General features: G+C 41.0%; 1 protein-coding gene across 1 annotated transcript in view; it reads left to right on the top strand.

Annotated features, from left to right (window-relative positions):
• GRB2 (growth factor receptor bound protein 2) overlaps nt 1-15,731 on the top strand; it is a 75,511-nt gene extending 59,780 nt beyond the window's left edge. Inside the window, exons 3-6 of the mRNA XM_054977137.1 lie at nt 1,937-2,034; nt 8,056-8,178; nt 12,016-12,184; nt 13,607-15,731. Coding sequence (XP_054833112.1) covers nt 1,937-2,034; nt 8,056-8,178; nt 12,016-12,184; nt 13,607-13,792 — 576 coding nt within the window. The 3' untranslated portion in view covers nt 13,793-15,731. The remainder of the gene's footprint in view (nt 1-1,936; nt 2,035-8,055; nt 8,179-12,015; nt 12,185-13,606) is intronic.
• The last annotated feature ends 5,641 nt before the right edge of the window (nt 15,732-21,372 follow it).

Here is a 21,372-nt window from a genome sequence, read left to right as displayed (position 1 = left end):
AAAAAAAACTGTAAAGGAGACTTATTGCTAATAGGAGGTTTTACTTGCATTTTATTTGGGGACAGTGGTCTAATTGTAGACACCAACATTTGGGATTTACCTGTTATAAGACAAGATCTAAAATCATTAACCATTTGCAGCAGTCAGCTAATTTTGCAGATTTAAAATGAGTAAAACCCTTACTGGGAGAAATCATTCATGATTTTAGAGCTGAGTGTCATCAATATGCTGATGACACACAGCTCTATATTTCTGTATCCAAATCGCTTGATGGTGCTGTAGAGATCCTGAACAAGCACCTTACTGCTTGTGGTTAAATGGTTACGGGTAAACAAGCCGAAACTGAGTCCTGATGAGAGGAGGTAATGTTGGTTGGGAAGGCTGAGTTAATAACAGTAGACACTGTGCTTTCCCCATTTGGTGGGCTCCCCTGATGCTTACTGACACAAGGGATCTAGTATTATTGATGGAGAAGCCAATTAATAAGTCTGCGAAAAATGCTTTCTTTCATCTTCAGTTAGCCTGGGCAGTGGCTTCCTATCTACGACTTGGCCATTCTGGCCACATGGATCCCTGCCATGGTGACTTGAGGCTCTACGTGGGTCTGCAACTTGGAAACGTCAGTTAGTGCAGAGCATCACAACCTGGGTACTGTTGGGCAGCAGGTGCAACATGCACATCGCCCCCATTGTATAGATGCTTCATTGTTAACCAATTAATCACCACATTTGATTCAAAGTTCTGGTTATCACCTACAAACCCTGAATGGCTTTGGACCCACATACCTGCAAGACTACCTCTCCTGTGGTACTCCTCTGCAACAGCTTTGCTCATCTGAGCAAAGCCTTCTAAAGGTGCCACCCTGCAAATGTGTAAGATCATCAACTGCCCGTTCCCATACATTCTCAGCTGAGGCTCCCATCTTGTGGAATGACCCGCCTGGGGAGTTCAGCAAGGCTCCCGCACTTCTGTCATTCCTCAGAATGGGCAAAACAGAAACGTTCAAGGGTTTTTTTTTAAAAAAAGAGATTAGAATAGTAGTAGAATTCTACTACTATTCTAATCTCCACTATATCCCCAGGATAACCCAGGAGGGCCTCCTTAGAGTGGAATAGGATTGTAGTCCACTGTAATGATTATTGTAGGTATCTCCTGCATTTTCTGCAGTTGTCTTTACTTTGTAATCCATGTTTTGTATTGTATATAAAGCCACAAGTAACACAAAACTTTTGTTGTAGGTTTGCTTATTTGGAAAGGGAATTCCTTATGGGGGAAGGGCATAGCTCCATGGAGCTCTCCATTTGCCATGGCGGGGTGGGCTACAGGGGTAGGGCAGATGTGTATATTCCTATTCCCGGTGAGACAATGAAACAAAAATGCATGTATTTAGCAGGCCAAAGGCTTCTAGAAAGTAGGTTTTCAGAACAATGACTATTTTCACTTGTTTACTTGATTCTTTTTAATCTCCTCCATTCTCCAAGAGTTATGTGGTCCCCTCCTCTCATTTTTATCCTCCTACCAGTCTTTGAGGTAGGTTAAGCTACAAGAGCACAATAGGGATTTGAACTCAGATTTCTTGGGAACTAGTCTTAGAAGCTACAGAATGGAGCCTAACATTTATGCAAGTGATGCATTAATCTCTTTATCCTTTCAGATATGCTCTCTTAAACCTATATTTTGTAATGAAATTGACTGTTAAATGTCAGATTTACTTAAGACAAAGTTCAGTTGGAGATATTCCTTGGATGATTAAATACAGAACTGACAAATTGTATTTTTGAAATAATTCCATAGAATAAGCTAATCTAGAATGTTTTGGTTGTAGGAGCAGGATATGAGAGAACTTGGAAACCACTACTTGTTAGTAAATCACATTTTTAAAAGATATATTAAGAATGTGTTATCCAGATATAAAACTATCATTTCTGTCCCCCAGGTTTTGAATGAAGAATGCGATCAAAATTGGTACAAGGCAGAACTCAACGGCAAAGATGGCTTCATTCCCAAAAACTATATTGAAATGAAACCACATCCGTAAGTAAAATATTGTGACTTTTGTGTCTCTGGCATACTTTCTGCTTGGGGAAGAGATACTAGAGCTTTCCCTTTCATTTCTCTTGTGGAAAAGCAAAATGACGAAAACCTTGGAAGAAGTAACTAAATCCCCGCTGCAGAGGGTGACAGAAGTGATATGCAAAAAAAGTTTTCTGAATAGTAACTATCCTAAGATGAGGTTCATCAAAATAGTGTTGTAATCACTATTTTATAAACAAGCACGAAGCTATTGTGTGATAACACAGGTTCTTAATAGGAAATGTGTTTTTCTATAAAAACCTGGGGTACAATTCAGTCAAACTAAAGCACTATGAAGTCCTGTTTATGTCAGTGCAAGACAGCAGATCTCTTCTTTCTGAACTGTATATTTCAAAAAACATTTCTCGGTGGATTTGTGAGCATTGTCTTGTATAGTATGATTCAGACATACAGTGACTATGTTTTGAGTGTTAGAGATGCCCCCAAGCTAAATTAATGTAGAGCAAAGCTTGTAGAAGTGCCCGTTGTTGGTATTAGCTACAAGGAAAATGGATCATGTGTTCTCTGTCAGTGCATTCAGTGAAAGCCTTGTAGAATCAGCAGTAATGCCCAGATTTTTGTTGTTGTGGTTCTGACTCTAGACTTCCTTCACTCAGTACAACATTTTTGACACTGCTGTGGTAATTGGTCCGGCTTTGAGTATTTAAAAAAAAAAAAACGTTGAGAACATTATGCATTTAATTCTTTTCTGTACGCCCTCAATTGAAATGCTGTTTCTAATAGATTTGTAGAAAAGTTTTGATGTGCGGCTGGTTGGCTGTGAGGTCCTGAGTAGTCAGAGTGTGCCTTTGTTAAAAATAATAGGGTCACTACTAACCTACGAAAGATGCTGAGTCCTTTTCCCCCTTTTCCTTAATCTTCGTTGGAAGCTATATGGTCTTATATTAAGTTTATTGTATCTTTAATTTTGGATTCTACCAAATGCCCCACGTGCCAATAAGATCCGGATATAAATTAGTAGAAATGAGCTTTTGTTCACTGAAACAATGTGAGAGATCACAGCATATGTTTGGAAAACTACCCACTTCCACTTTTTCACTTTTCTTTAGGAACAAGGGATAATGGAATAATAGCATGCCTAGATCTGCTTGCTAGTTTGTAGGGGCAACAGGGGTGGGGGGGGACAGGACAGAAGTATTGTTAGCCTGTATGGTGTTCCAGCAAAACAGGTTCCCAAAAGGGTTCTTTGAAATCTCAGGCAGGAAAATGATACTTCCAGGAAAAGAATTGGTCATGAAACAGTATGTAATTTTTATGATATTTTATTGATACATAGGCTTAACGAGAGTTTCTTTCTTCCAGTCACATGAGAGAACTCCCGTAACTCATCAATTTCCTCATTATAGAAAGAAATTTCAAGAACACACCAGGCTTATTTTAGCTACTAGTGCTATGCAATACATAATTATAATGCCATGATCTTACCAGTCACAGAGAGAGAGAGAGAGAGAGAGAGAGAGAGAGAGTGCAACCTTACAAGGAAATGGCCTAGTCAAAGAATCAGTCATGCTGAAGAATCCTCAAGTCAGCAAGTTCTTGGCTTCCTCAAGAGGGACTGGAGAAGGTATTTGCACAAAGAGGTGAGGGGAAAGGAAGAACTCTAGAAGAAATCCTTTCCCCCTCTGCACCACAGTGCGCACACACCTTCCATGAGCAGACACTCCTATTTTTATACTCTTAAATTGTGGATCCTGTGGTCTTAGAATTAGTGGACCAATCATACAATTCCAAGGTTTCCTATGTCAGAACCACATGACCATGTCATCACTTTTGGATTTTCATCGATTTGCTGTTTGAGGGTTCTGCAAGGGACATGTTGACACCTGGCATAAATTCTTTACATGGGTATCCCCTTTTCCCTCGTAAAACACTCAAGTCTTTTGTGCCTTCAGAAGTCTCATTCCTTATGCCAAGTCCAAGAATTCTGACCTCATGCCAGTTCAGAGAAATAGCTGATTCAAGACTATTTCTAAATTCTGACCTAGCATTTGCCCCCAAATGGCTTCTGACAGAAGTCATTTTAGGAACCTAAAAATGTGAAAGCTATCCCTAGTATTCACTATCCCTAAAGAGTATTCCTTAGGGTCTCTTAAGCAGACTCACCAAATAATTAAACAGAAATTGGCAGATACTATAATTACTGAAAGGATGGTTATGAAATATGAAAATCTTTCAGACTCAGAAGAGAGAGCATGTTCTCTTTTACATTTCCAAATTCCGCTCAGAAACAGTGACGACTACTTGACACTATCAATCTGACTCTCCAAAGCCTTGGGCATCATAAGGAGAGATCCTTATTAATTCTGGTCTTTGGTTCTCTAACTCTTAGCTCTATCCCAGTTTACCAGTATCATATCCCATAATCATAGAACCTTACAGAAAATATTTTTATTACTTTAAAAATAGTATTTAATGTAAAAGGGATCCAGAATTCCCCCCCCCCCAACTTGAGGCGTCATTTCAAAATTGTCATTACAAAAGTTTCCTTTGGCAGGCTTCCTGATATATACTCCTGGATTTCCCCCTCCCTAAAACTTTATCATTAATTATTAATTTTCAGCCTTTCTTAAAGTTACATGTATATACACAAACACATGTACATGCACACTCATATATATATATACATTTTTAAAAGGTTTGCTCGCCTTCTTCCGTTCCAGACTCACGTAGGGAGAACACATGTTCAAGTGATTGAAAAAGAAAAACAAAGCATTTTAATTACTCAAAGAACTCCCTGCTTCTAGGTTGGTTCCAAATCTGTATTTCAACTCAGTGCAGACTTTTGGGCACTTTGACACTGCTCAGAGTAAATATTCTGCCCGTGCTAGTCAAACCATCTCTGATTATTGACTTTTGGCAGCCAGATGCAGCACTATTCCTTTGAGTCTTGTATCGTTTTGCTTTGCTTTGGGCCTACCAAGGCCTGTTCATTCTGTGAGCCTGCTGTTCAGGCCCCAAAAACAGGAAAGTAAGCCGAGCTGAAAAGTCTGCACTAATTTTTGTTCTGACAATTTGAATTTATCCATATGTCGGCCTATATTTCGTTGTCTAACACTCATGCAGTTCCTCAGATATTTTCTTAGAACATGAAAGCTTGTTAGAATCTGTAAAATCCACATATTTTGAACCCCCCGCGGGGTGGAAAAAAACCTTAGTGGCAGATAACAAAACTACTTATTGAGGTGAATCCTGCACAGACTCTTTGGCAAAAGAAATTTCCAGCATTCCCAAATGTACCCCAAATGCTCCTCCTGGGTGATGGGACATCCAGAAACAGAATGAGAGGGGAGTCAGAGGCCTGCTGTAGGAAGTAGGAAAGAGCAAAAATTCCCCTCCCTCTCCATCCATGGAGAACGTCAACTGGAATGATCTTGTGTGGAAGCTTACTAAACCTAGGGACTTTGGCATTCCACTATTTGTGTTGCTGGAATGTGGCACTTTAGCAGTTATGAGTTGCTAGCCTGTGAATCAGTCCTGAGAATGCACAAAGTGTTTTACAGAATAACATAAACAAAAAAGCAAGATTAGGGTCCGGTAGCACCTTAGAGACCAACCAGGTTTCCAGGGTGTGAGCTTTCGAGAGTCAAAGCTCCCAGATACATGGAGTGTCAGGCAGAGTTACCCTGGAAATCTAGAATTACCCTGGAAATCTAGTCAATCTCTAAGGTGCTGCTGGACCCAAATCTTGCTCTTCTCCTACAGACCAACATGGCTACCCATATGAAACTATGAACAAAAGAAAGATCCCTCTGAACGTATAATCTAGTTGCAGGGGCAGGGGGGTAGAGCAAGAAAGACAGGCATATTTTAAGAGGAAGGATATGTGCAGATGTTGTTGCACTGGGGTAGATCCTGCCCTACCAGTCTGCTGAGAAAAGTAGCAAATGCCTCTGGTACCAATAAAATTTTGGGCATTTCTTAAGGAGCCTTCCTCCTGTGGACTTAAAATGATTGCACTGTTAAATCCACCACATTGTTTTTTAGCTCGATTCAAACACTAGTTCCATTTGTATTATCAAAGTCCTCAGGCTTAGTAATCTTCCCCACCAGATCCTTGAGTGCCTTCATTCATCAAGGAGAAATTGTGTTCAGGCATCACAAATGGGCCTAGTTAAAGCAGCTGAACACATCACATCAGCCGCTCTTTTCATTTAATACACTGTGTAATCTTTGGCTTCCAAGCCATTTGCATTACCCATTGGTAAAAGAGCACACTGTGGTTTTGAATTGGCTGACTCCAGTAGTAAGAGAGTTTGCCTAAATTACATAGCACTGACACACTTCGCATGCTGATTGCGAGTCAAGCCAGGGTCTGCATAACATGGCTCCATAGTGACTGGCCACAAACATATTCCTGGGTTCCATGGTGATAATTGGCTGAAAACTCTGGTTGTAGATCTTGTTGAGTCAGGAACATAGGCCAATTTACATATGGAAAGGGAGTGACAGTACTTTTGTAGTATATGAGCCCTAGGTTTTTCATTTACTTTCACAGACTTCAGCTTCCAGCACGATCATCTTGTAAAAGCTAGTGTAAACTAAAAAAAAAAAAAGATTTGTCTAAGCCAATTACTCTGGCAGCTGCTTACCAGGAATGGTAAGAAGACATTGTAAAATGCATGTACGCACAAGCTTGGAACTGGTGGGTGACATCACTCTTACGTTGGTTGAGCAGTTCATAAATTTGAAGGAAAGCTCTATTTTGAAAGAATAAACCATATCATGTGGCAAATATAAAAACAAAAGTGTGAGTCGTGGCAATTCCTATACAATTTGGCATGTGAAAGTGAAATTGGAGGTTGAACAGATGCATCTCTTTTTGTAATGTAATGATGGGAATCGGTCACCAACCTTATGTGCTTCCCAGTTTGCCCAGTAAGAGACAACTTTTCCTACAGAGCGTAAATGGTAGTGGTGGATCACTTTCATATTCAGTGCTGGTAACTCTCTACAAAGGGAAGGATCAGATAAACGTTGAAGATGGATTTGTGTGACCTCCCTTCCATCAAACTGTGTCGGATCCTGCTGTACATTGGTGGAAGGCACTGATGCTTGTGGACCATTTCTTCATTCCCCTTCCCACAACAGTCCTTTCTAATCCCAGGAAAAAATGATTCCTGAGGTCACAGGGTCCCCTATGGACTAATAGCCACGCAGATTGGGAGGCTGCTATGGGGAGAAGGAAGGGGATGAAATCACTTTTCTACCACCTCTGCCAGTGGGACTGCACTTAGGGAAGAAGAAGTAGCCATTTCACCCTTTCCCCTGCTCAGCCTTCTCCCAGCTCATCCACACAGATCCTGCAACCTGAGGAATAAATGTTTCTGGGGGCGGGGAGGAGATAACAGAAAAGATCCGTTATGCTTGCATCAGTGAATTGTAGCACTCAAGCCAGTGGATTGCCAGTTACTGAAATTGGTAAGGCTTAATAAAACAGTTGAGTGGCACAACTAGAGATTAACAATTTATTCCAGCCTAGATTTTTGAAAATCAGGGCTTACTTTATCCGATGTGTCTGTAAAGAGAGTGAGTTTATATGTTAGCAAGGCTTTCAATTCAGTGAGCTCCTGGTCTCATTTGATCTGAAAACTTACTGCTGTCCTGTGAACTTATCCAGTGCCCTCCCCTCCACGTTGCACAGATCATTCATTTCATGTTTACCAATATAATTCTGTATAGGCTGTAAATCTGTTTCCATTAGGCAAACTGTTCTCATCGTCTTTCCTCCCAAGTCATTGTTTTTTTTGGTTTGGTTGCAAATTTTTACAGAAAAATTTACCATCAGAGATCAGAAGTTAACTACTTGTAGATTTCAGCAAAGATTCTAAGAAGGAGCCTCAAAACAGTTAAGTTGATTATATCTAGTGAAATTTCCACACATATCTGGTGGAATTTCCACATATCCAAACTTACCTCTTCCACAGAGTTTGAATTGAGCTTAATTTTCAACTTTCTGCGCAGGTGGTTTTTTGGGAAGATTCCCCGAGTAAAAGCAGAGGAGATGTTGGGCAAACAGAGACATGATGGTGCCTTCCTCATCCGAGAGAGTGAAAGTGCTCCTGGGGACTTCTCCCTCTCGGTCAAGTGAGTACATTTATAGCAGGTTGATACCTGAATCTGAACACGGAAGGTGAGCTGAGAGCCTCTGGGTAAAAATAAAAGGAGAAAGAAATAATAGTGATACTATGATGAGGGTCTGCTACAGACCATCAGGCCAGGCAGAGGACTTGGACGATATACTCATGGACCAGATTACAAAATTTTCAAAAAGACAGAACATCGTCGTCATGGGCGATTTCAAATACCTTGATATATGTTGGAATGCAGACTCTGCTGAAAATGCAAGGTTTAATGAATTCTTGACTTGTCTTGCTGACAACTTCGTCTTCCAAAAAGCAGAGAAGGAAACAAGGGGGTCTGCTATCTTGGACTTGATTCTCACCAACAGGAAAGAACTGGTTGACGAGGTGAAAGTAATGGGCACCCTGGACAGTAGTGACCATGCAATTTTGGACTTTAAGATCTTAGGTAATGGAAAAGCTGTATGTAGTTGGATTTTAGAAAAGCTAATTTTAACAAGTTCAAAGTTATGCTGGGAAGAATCCCATTGTCAGAAATATTCAGGGAGAAGGGAGTTCAAGATGGGTGGGTGTTTCTTAAAAGTGAGATATTGAAGGCACAATCACAAACTATTCCAATGAGAAAAAAATGGGAGGAACTTGAAGCCAGGGTGGCTCCATAAAGGTCTAAACATTTAAAAAGACACATTTAAGAAATAGAAAGAGGGCTGTGTAACCAAGAATGAACACAAATTGCCTGTGCTTGTAGAGAGAGTGTTAGAAAGGCTAAAGCTCAATCTGAGCTCAGGCTAGCAATAGATCCTAAACAAAACAAAAAGGGTTATTTGGTTATGTTCAGAGCAGGAAAAAGAATAAGGAAGTGATAGGCCCACTTCGGGGAGACAAAAGTGAGATTTTAACTGGTGATAGAGGGCAGAACTGCTCAATTTCTGCTTTGCCTCAGACTTCCCTTGCAGGGGGAACTATGCTTACTGTGGCAAGAAAAGATCACATGAGGAAGGAAGAGAATTGCAGCCTAGGATAGACATAGGGGTGGTACATAAATACCTAGCTTCTTTAAATTAAATCGAGTCCTCAGGGGCAGATAAATTGCATGCTAGGGTACTAAAGGAATTTGCTGATGTAATTGTGGGGCCTCTGTCTATCATCTTTGAGAATTCTTGAAGAACAGATGAGGTGTCAGAAGACTGGAGCTGGGCAAATGTTATCCCCGTCTTCAAGAACGGGAAAAAGGAGCCAGGTAACTTTTGACCTGTCAGCTTGACGTCTGAAAAGGTCTTGGAACAAATCATCAGTCAGTCAGTCCTTGAGCATTTATAAAAGACAGCTGTGATTACTAAGAGCCAGCACAGGGTTCCTCACAAAGAAGTAATGTCAGATTAACCTTATCTCCTTTTTTTGAGAGAGTTACTGATTTGGTGGGTTAGGGGAATGCTGTGGACATAGTTTATCTTGATTTCAGCAAGGCTTTTAATAAGATTTCACATGATATTCTGGTTGACAAGTTGGTAAAATGTGGTTTAGATCTTATTACTGTTATGTGGATTTGTAACTGATTGAGAGATCACACCCAAAGAGTGCTTGTTTATGGTCCTCATCCTTTGGAGAGGAGTGACGAGTAGAATGCCTTAGGGATCTGTCCTGAGCCCTGTGTCATTTAATATCTTTATAAATGATGTTGATGAAGGAATGGGGTGGTATGTTCATTACATTTGCAGATGATACTAAACTGGGATGGGTAGCAACTACAGTAGAAAACAAGATCAAGATTCAGGATGATCTTGACAGGCTGGAAAACTAGGCTAAAACTAACAAAATAAATTTCAACAGAGATAAATGTAAACATGCATTTAGGTAGGAAAAATCAAGTGCATACTTATAGGATGGGGGAAACTTGTCTTGGCAGTAGTACATGTGAAAAGGATCTAGAGGTTTTAATAGATCATATATTGAACAGGAGTCAGCAGCGTGAGGTGGTAGCTAAAAAGGCAAATGCAATTTTGGGCTGATACCACTTTGCTCTGGTTCGACCTCACTTTGAGTACTGTGTTCAGTTTTGGGCACTATAGTTTAAAAAGATGTTGACAAGCTGGAACATGTCCAAAGAATGGCAGCAAAGATGGTGCGGGGGCTGGATAGCAAGTCCTATGAGGGAAGGATGAAGGAACTGGGTATGTTTAGCTTGGAGAGGAGGCGACTGAGAGGTGATATGATAGTCTTCTTTCAAGTATTTGAAAGGCCGTCACATAGAGGATGGAGCAGAGTTGTTGTCTGTTGCCCCAAAGGGTTGGACCAGAAACAAGTTAAAGTTAAAGCAAAAGACTTTTCAGATAAACATTAGGAAGAACTTCCTGACAGAGCAGTTCCTCAGTGGACAGGCTTCCTCAGGAGATGGTGGGTTCTCCTTCCTTGGAGGTATTTAAGAGGAGGCTAGATGGCCACCTGACAGCTATGATGATTCTCTGACTCAGTATGAATATCCACAGATCAGGAGAGGAAGGGCATGAAGGGATGAGCCGGCACTTGGCACTCATGGCCCTATCTTACATGCCCAGGGTAATGCCAGTTGCCACTTTGGGATCAGGAAAGAAATTTCTTCTGGCCAGAGATCCTGGAGGTTTTTTGCCTTCCTCTGGGTGTAGAGCAGGAGTCGCTGGGGGAAGGTGAGGGGGGCGGATATAACTAAATTTCCTGCATTTGTGTAGGGGGTTGGTCTAGATGACCCTAGGGTCTCTTCTAGCACTATATTTCTATGTACATTTGGAACTCAGCCCCAGTGAATTAAGCTCACTTGATTTGCTTCCCTGATTGATAGAATTTCTTCCTGAAAACTTGATCTTTTTCTGGCTGCAATATCTGGAATTTTGGGTACAGATTTGGTCAGTGTAGGCAAGTAGGACATCTTGCATAATTATCAAACAGTGATATGGGATGGTTACTCATTGACCTGGTTGCTCTTCTTTTTGCCTTGTAGAAACTCTAGCTTTTTAGCTTTCTGCTCTCACTGCTGGAATTGGTGAAACTGGAAATGCCTTTCCGAAGTACAGTCCTTATTAACTCATTATTTTTTTAGGAAAATTGGCATCTTGATCACAGTATCCTACATTTTTAACTACTTACGTGAACAAAAGGCTGTTTCTGATACGTGGATTATTATTTTTTTAAATCTTCTTAGTACTCCTCTTGTTCAAAGCATTCCTTATTTTGGCCCTTACCTTAGTAGCCCACAACAGTTGATTTGCTGCCCCTGCCCCCCCCCCCAAAGGTGTATCGGTAGCAGAGAATATTCAAAAAGTTTGGTTACAAGTTTGACAGCACATGACAGAAAAAATGATACTATGTCAAGCTCTACCATGCAATCTCATAGAATTTAAGACTCTCAAATGTGTATTATCTTTAAAGGTGGGAAGCTTTAATGTGTTTGTGGGGAAGAGTTGTTTTTGATTTGAGCTGCAAGTAGTCCTTCAGCAGGTCTGTTTTGTTCTCCAGCTCCTCCAGAAAAGTCACTCGTACACAGTAATAGGTAAATCTTTGGTAGAAATTGTAACACTGGGAGTTGGGAGTAATGAGAAGTACTATCTTCATTTCAGACAGCTTACGTTTTTACCACAAAACCAGTCATGTATTTTTGAGTGACTTCTGGTAGCACGGTACTGCCCCCTGCTGTTCAAAATCTTGAATTCACATTTGCATGCCTCCAGCTCAGGTGATGTTAGCTAGCTATAATATACAGCCCGACTTATAATTGTAACAAAACAAGACTGCTCCTGTTGTGCATCTGACCTTACAAACTAGACATTGTTATAAGTTCGGGTATGTCCTTCCTTTTCCCTTTTCTTAGATTTGGAAATGATGTGCAACACTTCAAGGTGCTTCGAGATGGAGCTGGCAAGTATTTCCTCTGGGTGGTAAAGTTCAATTCTCTAAATGAGTTAGTAGACTATCACAGATCCACCTCTGTCTCCAGGAATCAGCAAATATTCCTCCGGGACATTGAGCAGGTGCCTCAGGTAAGGGAGAACAAAGTTATTCCATTTATATCCTGTCTTTCTTCTATCATGAAACCCAAGGCATGCATACAGTTTTCCTTTTAAGGGAAAAGGCTAGATTCATATACTTTGTATTCCTCAATAATAATCATATATACATCAGTGTTCAAGTTTTTGAGCTATTTTCCTTAGGATGCTAGATTTTACAATAACTTTTTGAGGAGCTTTGAACTATTTTGCATCGCAAAATATTACTTGCTAGTTCATAGTTTAACACTCTGTTCTGATTTCCTCATCTTTTATTTAATCACTGTCTCTTTATTTGATGTAATCCCACAAGCCAGCTATGTGTTCCGCAAATCAAGCTACATGATTCAGAAAGGGGATACATTGGTTCACGAAAGCACCCATCCCCTCTACAGAAATGACAGATTAACGAGTGACAAATTCCATCTTTATCCATCTAGAATCTGAGCTTTTCAGAAAATGAACAGAAGTATCTAATATAGTAATGGCCAGGGCTTTTTTTCAGCTGGAACGCGGTGGAACAGAGTTCTGGAACCTCTTGAAAATGGTCACATGGCCGGTGGCCCCTCCCCCTGATCTCCAGACAGAGGGGAGTTTAGATTGCCCTCCGCACTGCCGGAGTGGCATGGAGGGCAATCTCAACTCCCCTCTGTCTGGAGATTAGGGGGCGGGGCCACCGGCCACGTGACCATTTTCTTCGAGGGCAACCCACTGAGTTCCACCACCTCTTTTCCCAGAAAAAAAGCCCTGGTACTGACAGATTAGAAACGTGCACGTATTAATAGGTTTACACATTTTACTTGAAGCGCCATGAAACCAGCAGGAGGAGTTACTAAAATGTTTGAGTGATGCTATGTGCACTCGAATATGACCTTCATAAAGCATAATCACCCTGACCTGGATGGTCCAGGCTAGTCTGATCTCATCAATTCTTGGAAGCTAAGCCGGGTTGGCCCTGGGAGATGCAGAGGCAGGCAGTGGCAACCACCTGTGAACATCTCTTGCCTTGAAACCCTACAGGGTCACCTTAAGTCAGCTATGACTTGACTGCACCATCAAAGTATAATCTCTAAGAAAGCACTCTTAATCTACAGTGAACATCAGGAGGGGAAGAGTAAGACACATGTAGATGAAGAAGATGCCAAGTGAAGGTCTATCAGTAGGAATGGCTCTTGTACCATAGTGTCTATTTGAGTTTACATGAGTCCACAGTATGCTGTAAAATGTCCATTCCCTGTGGAGATAGTAATGGATACATTGAATATTCCTTGTCAGATGCTAAAGAAGCATTCACTATCTCATTAGCAGACACTGGACAAAGGTTTCATTTATGTTTGAGCATGTCCTCTGGAACCTAGTATGAAAAAAGTGAGATATCAGCAGCATGAATAACTCCCATTTTTGTTTCCTTCGCAGCAACCCACGTTCGTTCAGGCTCTTTTTGATTTCGACCCTCAGGAGGAAGGTGAGCTGGGCTTCCGCCGTGGAGACTTTATCCAGGTCCTTGACAATTCTGACCCCAACTGGTGGAAGGGAGGCTGCCACGGACAAACAGGCATGTTTCCACGCAACTACGTGACCCCAGTGAACCGGAACATCTAGAGCAGATTATTAAAGATTATTTAAAGAACAAGAGAAACATTAAAGCACCCACTCAGAATCTAACTGCAGCCAGTGATCTCCAGTCGTCAGGCCATAAAAATCTGAGTCACCTCTCTGCATGAGGGGGAAACACTTTTTCACTCAGTATGGAACTTTGTGGGAGGGAGAAGGAGAAGGGTCCAGCATACGCACCAAAACTTACTTTTTAAATTAAACAGATATTAATAGGTTTCTTCATTGCTCACTCTTCCTTTCTCACCCAAAAACTGACACACCAGTTCATCAGTGCATGAAAGAAAGAGGGAGAAACTCTGCTGGTGCTTGCTGTTTCTGTAAACAGTCTTTGTGGGGGAACTGAGAAGGGAACCAAATCCACAACCCAGCCTTTTGGTGACAAAAAAGACTCTCTCTCTGTCTCTCTCTCTCTCACACACACACAAACACACCATTCCGCTTTTCCCTTTGATCATCAGTGTTTTGCCTGGAACATATAGGTCCTATATTTTTCCTCCAACCAGGAAATGCAGCAACTCCAGACCAGAGGGAAGATGGTGAGGGGCTTCCTCCCCGCCCCCCCGCCCCCCCAGGCTGCAAGGCTGTTCTGAAAAGGCCTAAATTACAGCCAAATCATGTTCTCATTAATGACTGCTGGTTTCTTTTTTTCATGTGTGTGGTTGAGCACATTCTTGAATTATTTTTTTTCCATTAGTGCCTTTTCCTTAAGTTAAAAGGACAATCCAGAGCTTTTCAGATCCCCCCCCTACTTTTGTGTAAATATTTTAGGGGTTTAGGAGGTGGTTTTATTATTAAAGACAAAGACCTCCGTAAACCAGATGGAACTTTTAAAGCTTGTATAAGCATCTGATACTCTTTATTACCAGGTGAGCAAAGTCATTAAATGTTCTCTAAAAGGCAGGGTTAGGATCTGTAGCCAGGAACCTTTTGAGAGAAACCATACCCTTATGAAAACTGAAGTATATTGTATGAAGCTGAATTAGGATGGAGAGTGAATATTCTGGAATGTCCTGTGAATTACGTATTTTTCCCAAATAATGCTGGGTAGTCTCAAGAAAATGTGCTTAATCACATCTAGTGAATGTTTAAATGCGATGCTCGGTGATCAGTTGTTCAGTTCCCCTTTACAGCTGGCTGGGGCACAATTGCAATCAGTGATTGTTTCTTGAAAAGAAAGTCGGTCTCTTCCTACTCCATCAATTCCCTACCTCCTCACATCAGTGTTATCATAGTTGGAGGAGTCAGTGTTTTACTCCCAATTCACAGCAGGCTGTGTGGAGATTATTTCAGGCCTGTGAAACACCCCTCCCCCAATAATAGCACTCACTGATGCCCTCTATGGCTTCATCAGTGTTTTGAAGTAAGATGGGAGAGAGCAAGCTGCAGAGCTCTTTGTGCCAATATTCACCTTCTTTCCTATCGCTGTGCCGCACAGCTGAAACTTTCATCCCAGTGAGAGCAAACCCCAAAGCCTCCACAGAGATCTCCTGTTCCTCCCAAATGGAGACATTCCTGTGTTGGCGGGTGCCTTTTTTATACTAAGTGTTAAAAGTGTGTTATTCCTGAGATGGACTCTGCCTTACACTTCAGTTTCTCCAGCAGATGAAAGAGAGCTATCCTGTAGTGTTAATTTCTCCTCCTTTCCTTGCTAGCCTTTTCTCTCCCCCACTTCCTTCTTTCTAAAATGATTGGAAAATGAATCTTTGGCATTCTACACTTGGACCATTTGATTGTTTTCTTATTTTGGAATTGGTGTATATCATGCAGCCTTGCAGACATAATGTCTTGTGTGTATATATATATTAAAAAAAAATTCAGTGTTTAAATAAAAAGGCCTATGTATGTAATCCTTAACTCCGCAGCAGCATTTGGTAGATAGTAATTAACTGTGAATAATAAATATACAACGAATTCTTCACTTGAATATCAGTGTCTTTTTCTATTAATTTGTACATTAACAAGAATTTTTCATCCAGCCAACGTCTCATACCTTTGGGGTTTGTAGCACACTGTAGGCTCAGGACTGGTAACGACTAAATGCTCAGTCTTCCAACATTCTTCTCCCCAACCCATCCGGCACCAGTATTAGATACACCTTGCATCACTTCCAGAAGAGGCTCAGGTTCCAAACAATTTAGGATTTTCAAAATAATGAATTCCAGGCTGAAGGAAGTTAGAATGCATCTAGACTAGATATCCCCAGCACCATAGCCTGTGGGTGCAAGGGGGCCTGCGGACACGTCTTTGTGCATCCGCTGAGGCTTTCAGGAAGTGGGTGTGGCAGGACTGGGCTTGTGCTAGGTAGGGCTCATTCTCCTTGAAGTCTGGACTGTAGCAAGAGGATCTTATTTGCCTGTGGTAAGTTACCCTCCTAGACCTTAGAAATAATCCTCCTTGTTCAACCTGGAGCGAGGGGGAAGACAGAAAAGGTGCACTTCATTATGTGCACTCTGCTAAACTTCAAGTAGGACAGTACCACCCTAATCCAAGGGAAGTCGTGGATTACAAGCATTCATAGTATTTGTCTGAGAATGAAAAAGGTGACATTCATTCACACACACAATTTTCTTCTCATCAGTAGAAAAGATGGCTGGATCCAACCCAGCGCTTAAATTTTCAGAGTAACATGCAAAAAAATACTTATAAATATCTGCACTGAAGTATACTGCCTCTGCCCATAGAGGTTCAATGTCATTTAGTAACTGAAAGTTTTCTGCTCCCGAGGAAGACTGCAGTTTTATGCATATTGGTTTGGGAGTATGTTCAATTAAATTCAGTAGATCTTACACTAATGTTTGGGCCAAAATTAGTGAGTGAAGGCTCCTGTTTGGGGTTAGGACAAGGCACTGCACATCTAATACTTTCTGTTTTCTACAGTTGGCAAAATTATCAGGGGACCCAGTAAGAAACCTAGGGCCTGCTTTTTCAGTTCTAAACGGAAAGAAAGATGCTGTTTTGTGGACTCAAAATGCAAAATATGTGTTGTGTTCTGCTGTCATAATCCTCAAAAATCGCAACACTGGAAGATACTTTGAGACACACTACAGCACCTTGTCAAAGAGCGACCCGTTTGGTTCTGAGATTCAGAAAAAGAAAATCTCTGAACTGAAATCAAAATTGGCCTTGCAACAGTCACTATTCTTCAGGTCTGGGGTGCAAATCAAAAGATGTAAAGACTCTAGATAAATTATTAAATATTAGTGTTAAGTTTTGGGTCTGGCTTCGTCTCTTCCAGCCACCATTTTGTGGTTGGCCCTGTCTCCTGGCAGCCAATTTTGCTTGTGCCCACCATCTCTGTCAGGATTCCAAAGATGCCCACAGGCACAAAAATGTTGGGGACCCTGATCTAGCCTGTGCCAACGTGGTTCATACTGGGTGAACAGAAATTGCTGTGGATATTAATAAGGGCTGAAGTTGTATTTACTGATGGGATAAGAAGAGTTGTTTGAGTATGAAAGGCGTGGAGCCTACTGAGTATTCAATAGCTATGTAGCATGATGGTTGAATCTGGTGGGTGGATATTGGGCGGTATCCTACATCAACTGAACTCTACACATATCATTGATTCCCTAGTTTGCTGAATATTTAAAATATAAATTGTATACTAGAGAAACCTTGGGTGGCCTAATTCATGAACGCTTTTTGCCATATTGAAAGTGCAAAGATTGAGGCTTACAACACACATTATATGGGAACAAAATTGCCAGAATTAAGAGCATTGGGTATTACTTCTCTCTGTGTGGTACTTGTGAATGAGGATTTTTGGCAATGTAGTGCCACTATGATTTCAGTAATAAAAGCAGGACTTTGACCTGTACGCTGATAAGAGCTTATGATGCTAATATTAATGCTCAGAGCTCACCACATGGCCTTTATGGCCAAGACCCATGATTCTGCTACATGGTCAATCTTGTTTACACCCTGCCATTCTGGCACAATGTAGGTAGTGTCTCCTCGAAGCCGTTGGGTGTGATCAACCATTGTGCATTTCACTGCATGGGAAGCACCTGAGTATATTTAGATACCCGACATCCTCAAGGACTTTTAACCCAATGTTATCAAAAAAGGTTTTTTTAAAATCAAGATGGTACAGATGTAAAACAAACTTATAAAAACACATGCTATCTTTGTGATTTCTCTTACCTGTAAGGATTCCCAATAAATTCCTATTCAAGGAACTGATCAGATCAGCACCTTCAGAATTACCGCAGCAGTAAAATGTGTTTGCATCCTATGTATGACTTTACTCTTTTTGTCTAATAGTAAAAAAGTATTATATGTAGTTGATGGGCCTCCAAAAATAATATCTAAAATTCCTTTCATACATGTTGAACATTATTTGATTCCAGTAGCATCTTAAAGACTAACAGCATTTTGGTGACCAAGTGCCATTTTGGTGTAGTGGTTAAGAGAGCGGGACTCTAATCTGGAGAGCCAGGTTTGATTCCCCACTCCTCCACTTGAAGCCAGCTGGGTGACCTTGGGCTAATCACAGTTCTCTGGAGCTGTCTCAGCCCCACCCACCTCACAGGGTGTTTTGTTGGGATAATAATAGCGTACCTTGTGAACCACTCTGAGTGGGCATTAAGTTGTCCTGAAGGGCGGTATTATTATTATTATTATTATTATTATTATTATTATTATTATTATTATTATTATTATTATTATTCAGGGTATAAACTTTCCTGAGACAAAGTTAATTTTGTCAGATACAAACAGAATGAAGTCAGCCCTTATATCCAGGTTGGAAGGTGAGAGGGGTGTTGCAAAGTAGAGCCAGTTGAAGTTAGGATGAACAGGTACGGTGTAAAATATTAGAATTAGAAGTGCAGAACATTCACAGATGTAATCTGATAAGAATCCTACGCCCTGTCCAGCCTCAGGGGAGGGGGTCCATTGTCTTGAATTTAATGAGTTCTGGTTTGTAAATTTTGCATTGAAATCTCCGTTTCAAGCTTCTCTGTAGGAGAACAACCACTCTCAGGTCAGGAATAAAATGTCCTATAAGATTAAAATGTTCTCCCACTTCTTTCGGAGTATTGTGATTTTTAACGCTAGATTGATTCTTTTGCTTAGGAACTGGCCTATCTGTCTGATGTAGAGAGTAGAAGGGCATTGTTGACACCTGATAGCCTATATATGGCAATGCTGGAATATGACCAAGTGAATAAACCTGAGATGAGGAGGCTGGTCTTGTTAGGCTAGTGATTATGGTGTTAGAGTGTATAAGAGGAAAATTGGATTGCTGTTTGAAGTGTTACTGGACTCAAATTTTGTTCTACCATTACAAACTAAACGAACAGTACCTATAAAACTATTTTCATACATGTACATATTTTGTGTTGTCCTGTACATCCAGAGGTACCCATTAATTGTTCACACTTCTGATCTGTTTATCATCTTTGATATCATATTAGGCAAGTTATAGCCCCCAAAGAGGAGTGCAAAAATAGGGTTGAGATTAGGGTTCCCAGTCCCCTGGTGGTAGCGGGGGATCCTGTGCTCTCACCTTTCCACCCTCTTCCACCACTCACCTGGCCAGCAGGGGAAAAGGCACAGGAACGGGTCTCCCAGGCGTGCTCCCAGGGTGGCATGATGACATCACTTCCTGGGAATGTCATCACACCACTCTGAGAGCACTCCCACACTTCACAGCAGGCCGATTTGGGTACCAAACAGGCCAAATTGGGCCCGTTTGAAGCCCAAATTGGCTTGCTGTGTGCTTTTAAAGTTCTCTGGCTATATGTTAAAGAGCTTTGACATTTTGCACAAAACTTTTTGTTCAAGGTTGGTGATCCTGTTGGCTACCTAAATCCATGGAGGAAAAATTAGTTTCCACATGTTGGAACAAAAATCATTTTCAGAGCACATTTTTCCTTTTTGTGCAATGGCCTATATCTCTGCCTGCCTGTCCTGCTGTTCATGAATGGTGTTCCTCTTTCAGTACAATATTATTTTGAGGCAAGTATTCCTTCACATGTCACAATCCATCTAAATTTCTGTTTTAAAAATAAAACCTGCATACCTGTCTGCTATGTTGATTGCTGGCAAATCATCAGCAATCAAAAGACATGTGGTTCAAATTTTAGATCTTGGCTGTCAGCCTATGCTCCAAAAATTCTAAATTTAGCCTACAAGTAACCACAGTAACAACGAACTTGCTATATTGTCTTAATACTAAAGCAATCTGTGGGAACACTTTGAGTGTACAGAGAATGAATCTTTATGCTCTGGGCTGTACATTAAAATGTGATTTTATCTGTTCAGAAGTGTACGCTTTTGTGGCCAGTAAAGAAATAAACTGTTTTAGAACCTCTTCATTGTGCGGTTATGAAGCATTCTTTATTCTAGTTTCAGACTTCAGTCTTTGCCACATTCCTTCTACACACACATTTTTAAAAGAATTGGCCCATGGTAAAGGGACTGAGTATTCTTTATTTACTTTATGTAAACAATGCCTTTCTCCGTGTTGGAGACCCAGAGTGACATACATCATAGTCTTCTCCTCCATTTTATCCTCACAACAACAATTCTGTGAGGTAGGTTCAACTGAGAGTGTGTGACTGGTCCAAAGTGCCCCAGCAAATTTCTGTACCACAGTGCGAGTCTCCCAGATCCTCTGGCACTCGAACCACTACACCACAGTATTGACTGCCTGTTTGTGGATATGCTGTTGAGGATGATGTAGTTACTCTCCAGATATTTTGGGGTCTGCGGGCAGACAAGAGAATTGGAACAGGTATAACATTCAGGGAACCAAGGGGCAGAAAGTTGCTGGATTTGAGCGTTCAACTACCAAATATTAATTTATCAAATACATTAATGTGTGGTTATGCACTTGAGAATATTTCAGATTTAACAAGGAGTCAAAATGTTTGACAGTAGGCTGTGCATAGTGTTGAAATTGAATTGGAGGCACCTGGAGTTCAAGCCTGTGGTCTGGGCTGACTGGCAAACTAATCTTAGCCTAAACTCATTTAGAGGGGGTTTGTGTGAATACAGTGGGGTAAACTCATGTATGCTTCCCTTAAACTTGCAAGAGAATTCAAGTGAGATAAACAGAACAATCCATTATTATTATTACTGTTTATTTATGTCAATTACAGTCCACCTTCCTTGCTGAGACTCAAGGCAGGATATACAGTGTAAGGCAATATGATCAATGGCTGGGGGACACACCAGGGTCTACCCTGCGTAGCTTTCTAGACTGGGCTAGGATAAACCATTCAGGACAGGGTGGGTGTGCTGTACCCCATTTTTATCTAACTTTCCACTAAAGATTGGGAGGGGGTATTACAAAATTATTGAAACATAGACTCACAGATTAAAACCAATATAACCAACTCGGGAAATGAAGAACGAGTGCAGCTACCTATCCAAAAAGGCTCTCTGTCCTAAATAACGGGATGAGGTAAAAGCCAGAACAGGCATTAAACAAAGAGTGGTACCGGAAAAAACAGTGAGGAATGTTAAAGACATTGGAGAACTATGTTTTAGAAATGAAAACATTGAAATATCATGCTTTTCTTAACCCTTTCCCTACCCAAATGCTCCCAGAACACCAT

The sequence above is a fragment of the Eublepharis macularius genome, chromosome 4, assembly GCF_028583425.1.
Source record: "Eublepharis macularius isolate TG4126 chromosome 4, MPM_Emac_v1.0, whole genome shotgun sequence".
Classification (NCBI taxonomy): Eukaryota; Metazoa; Chordata; class Lepidosauria; order Squamata; family Eublepharidae; genus Eublepharis; species Eublepharis macularius.
This window is presented reverse-complemented; position numbering and strand designations above follow the sequence as displayed.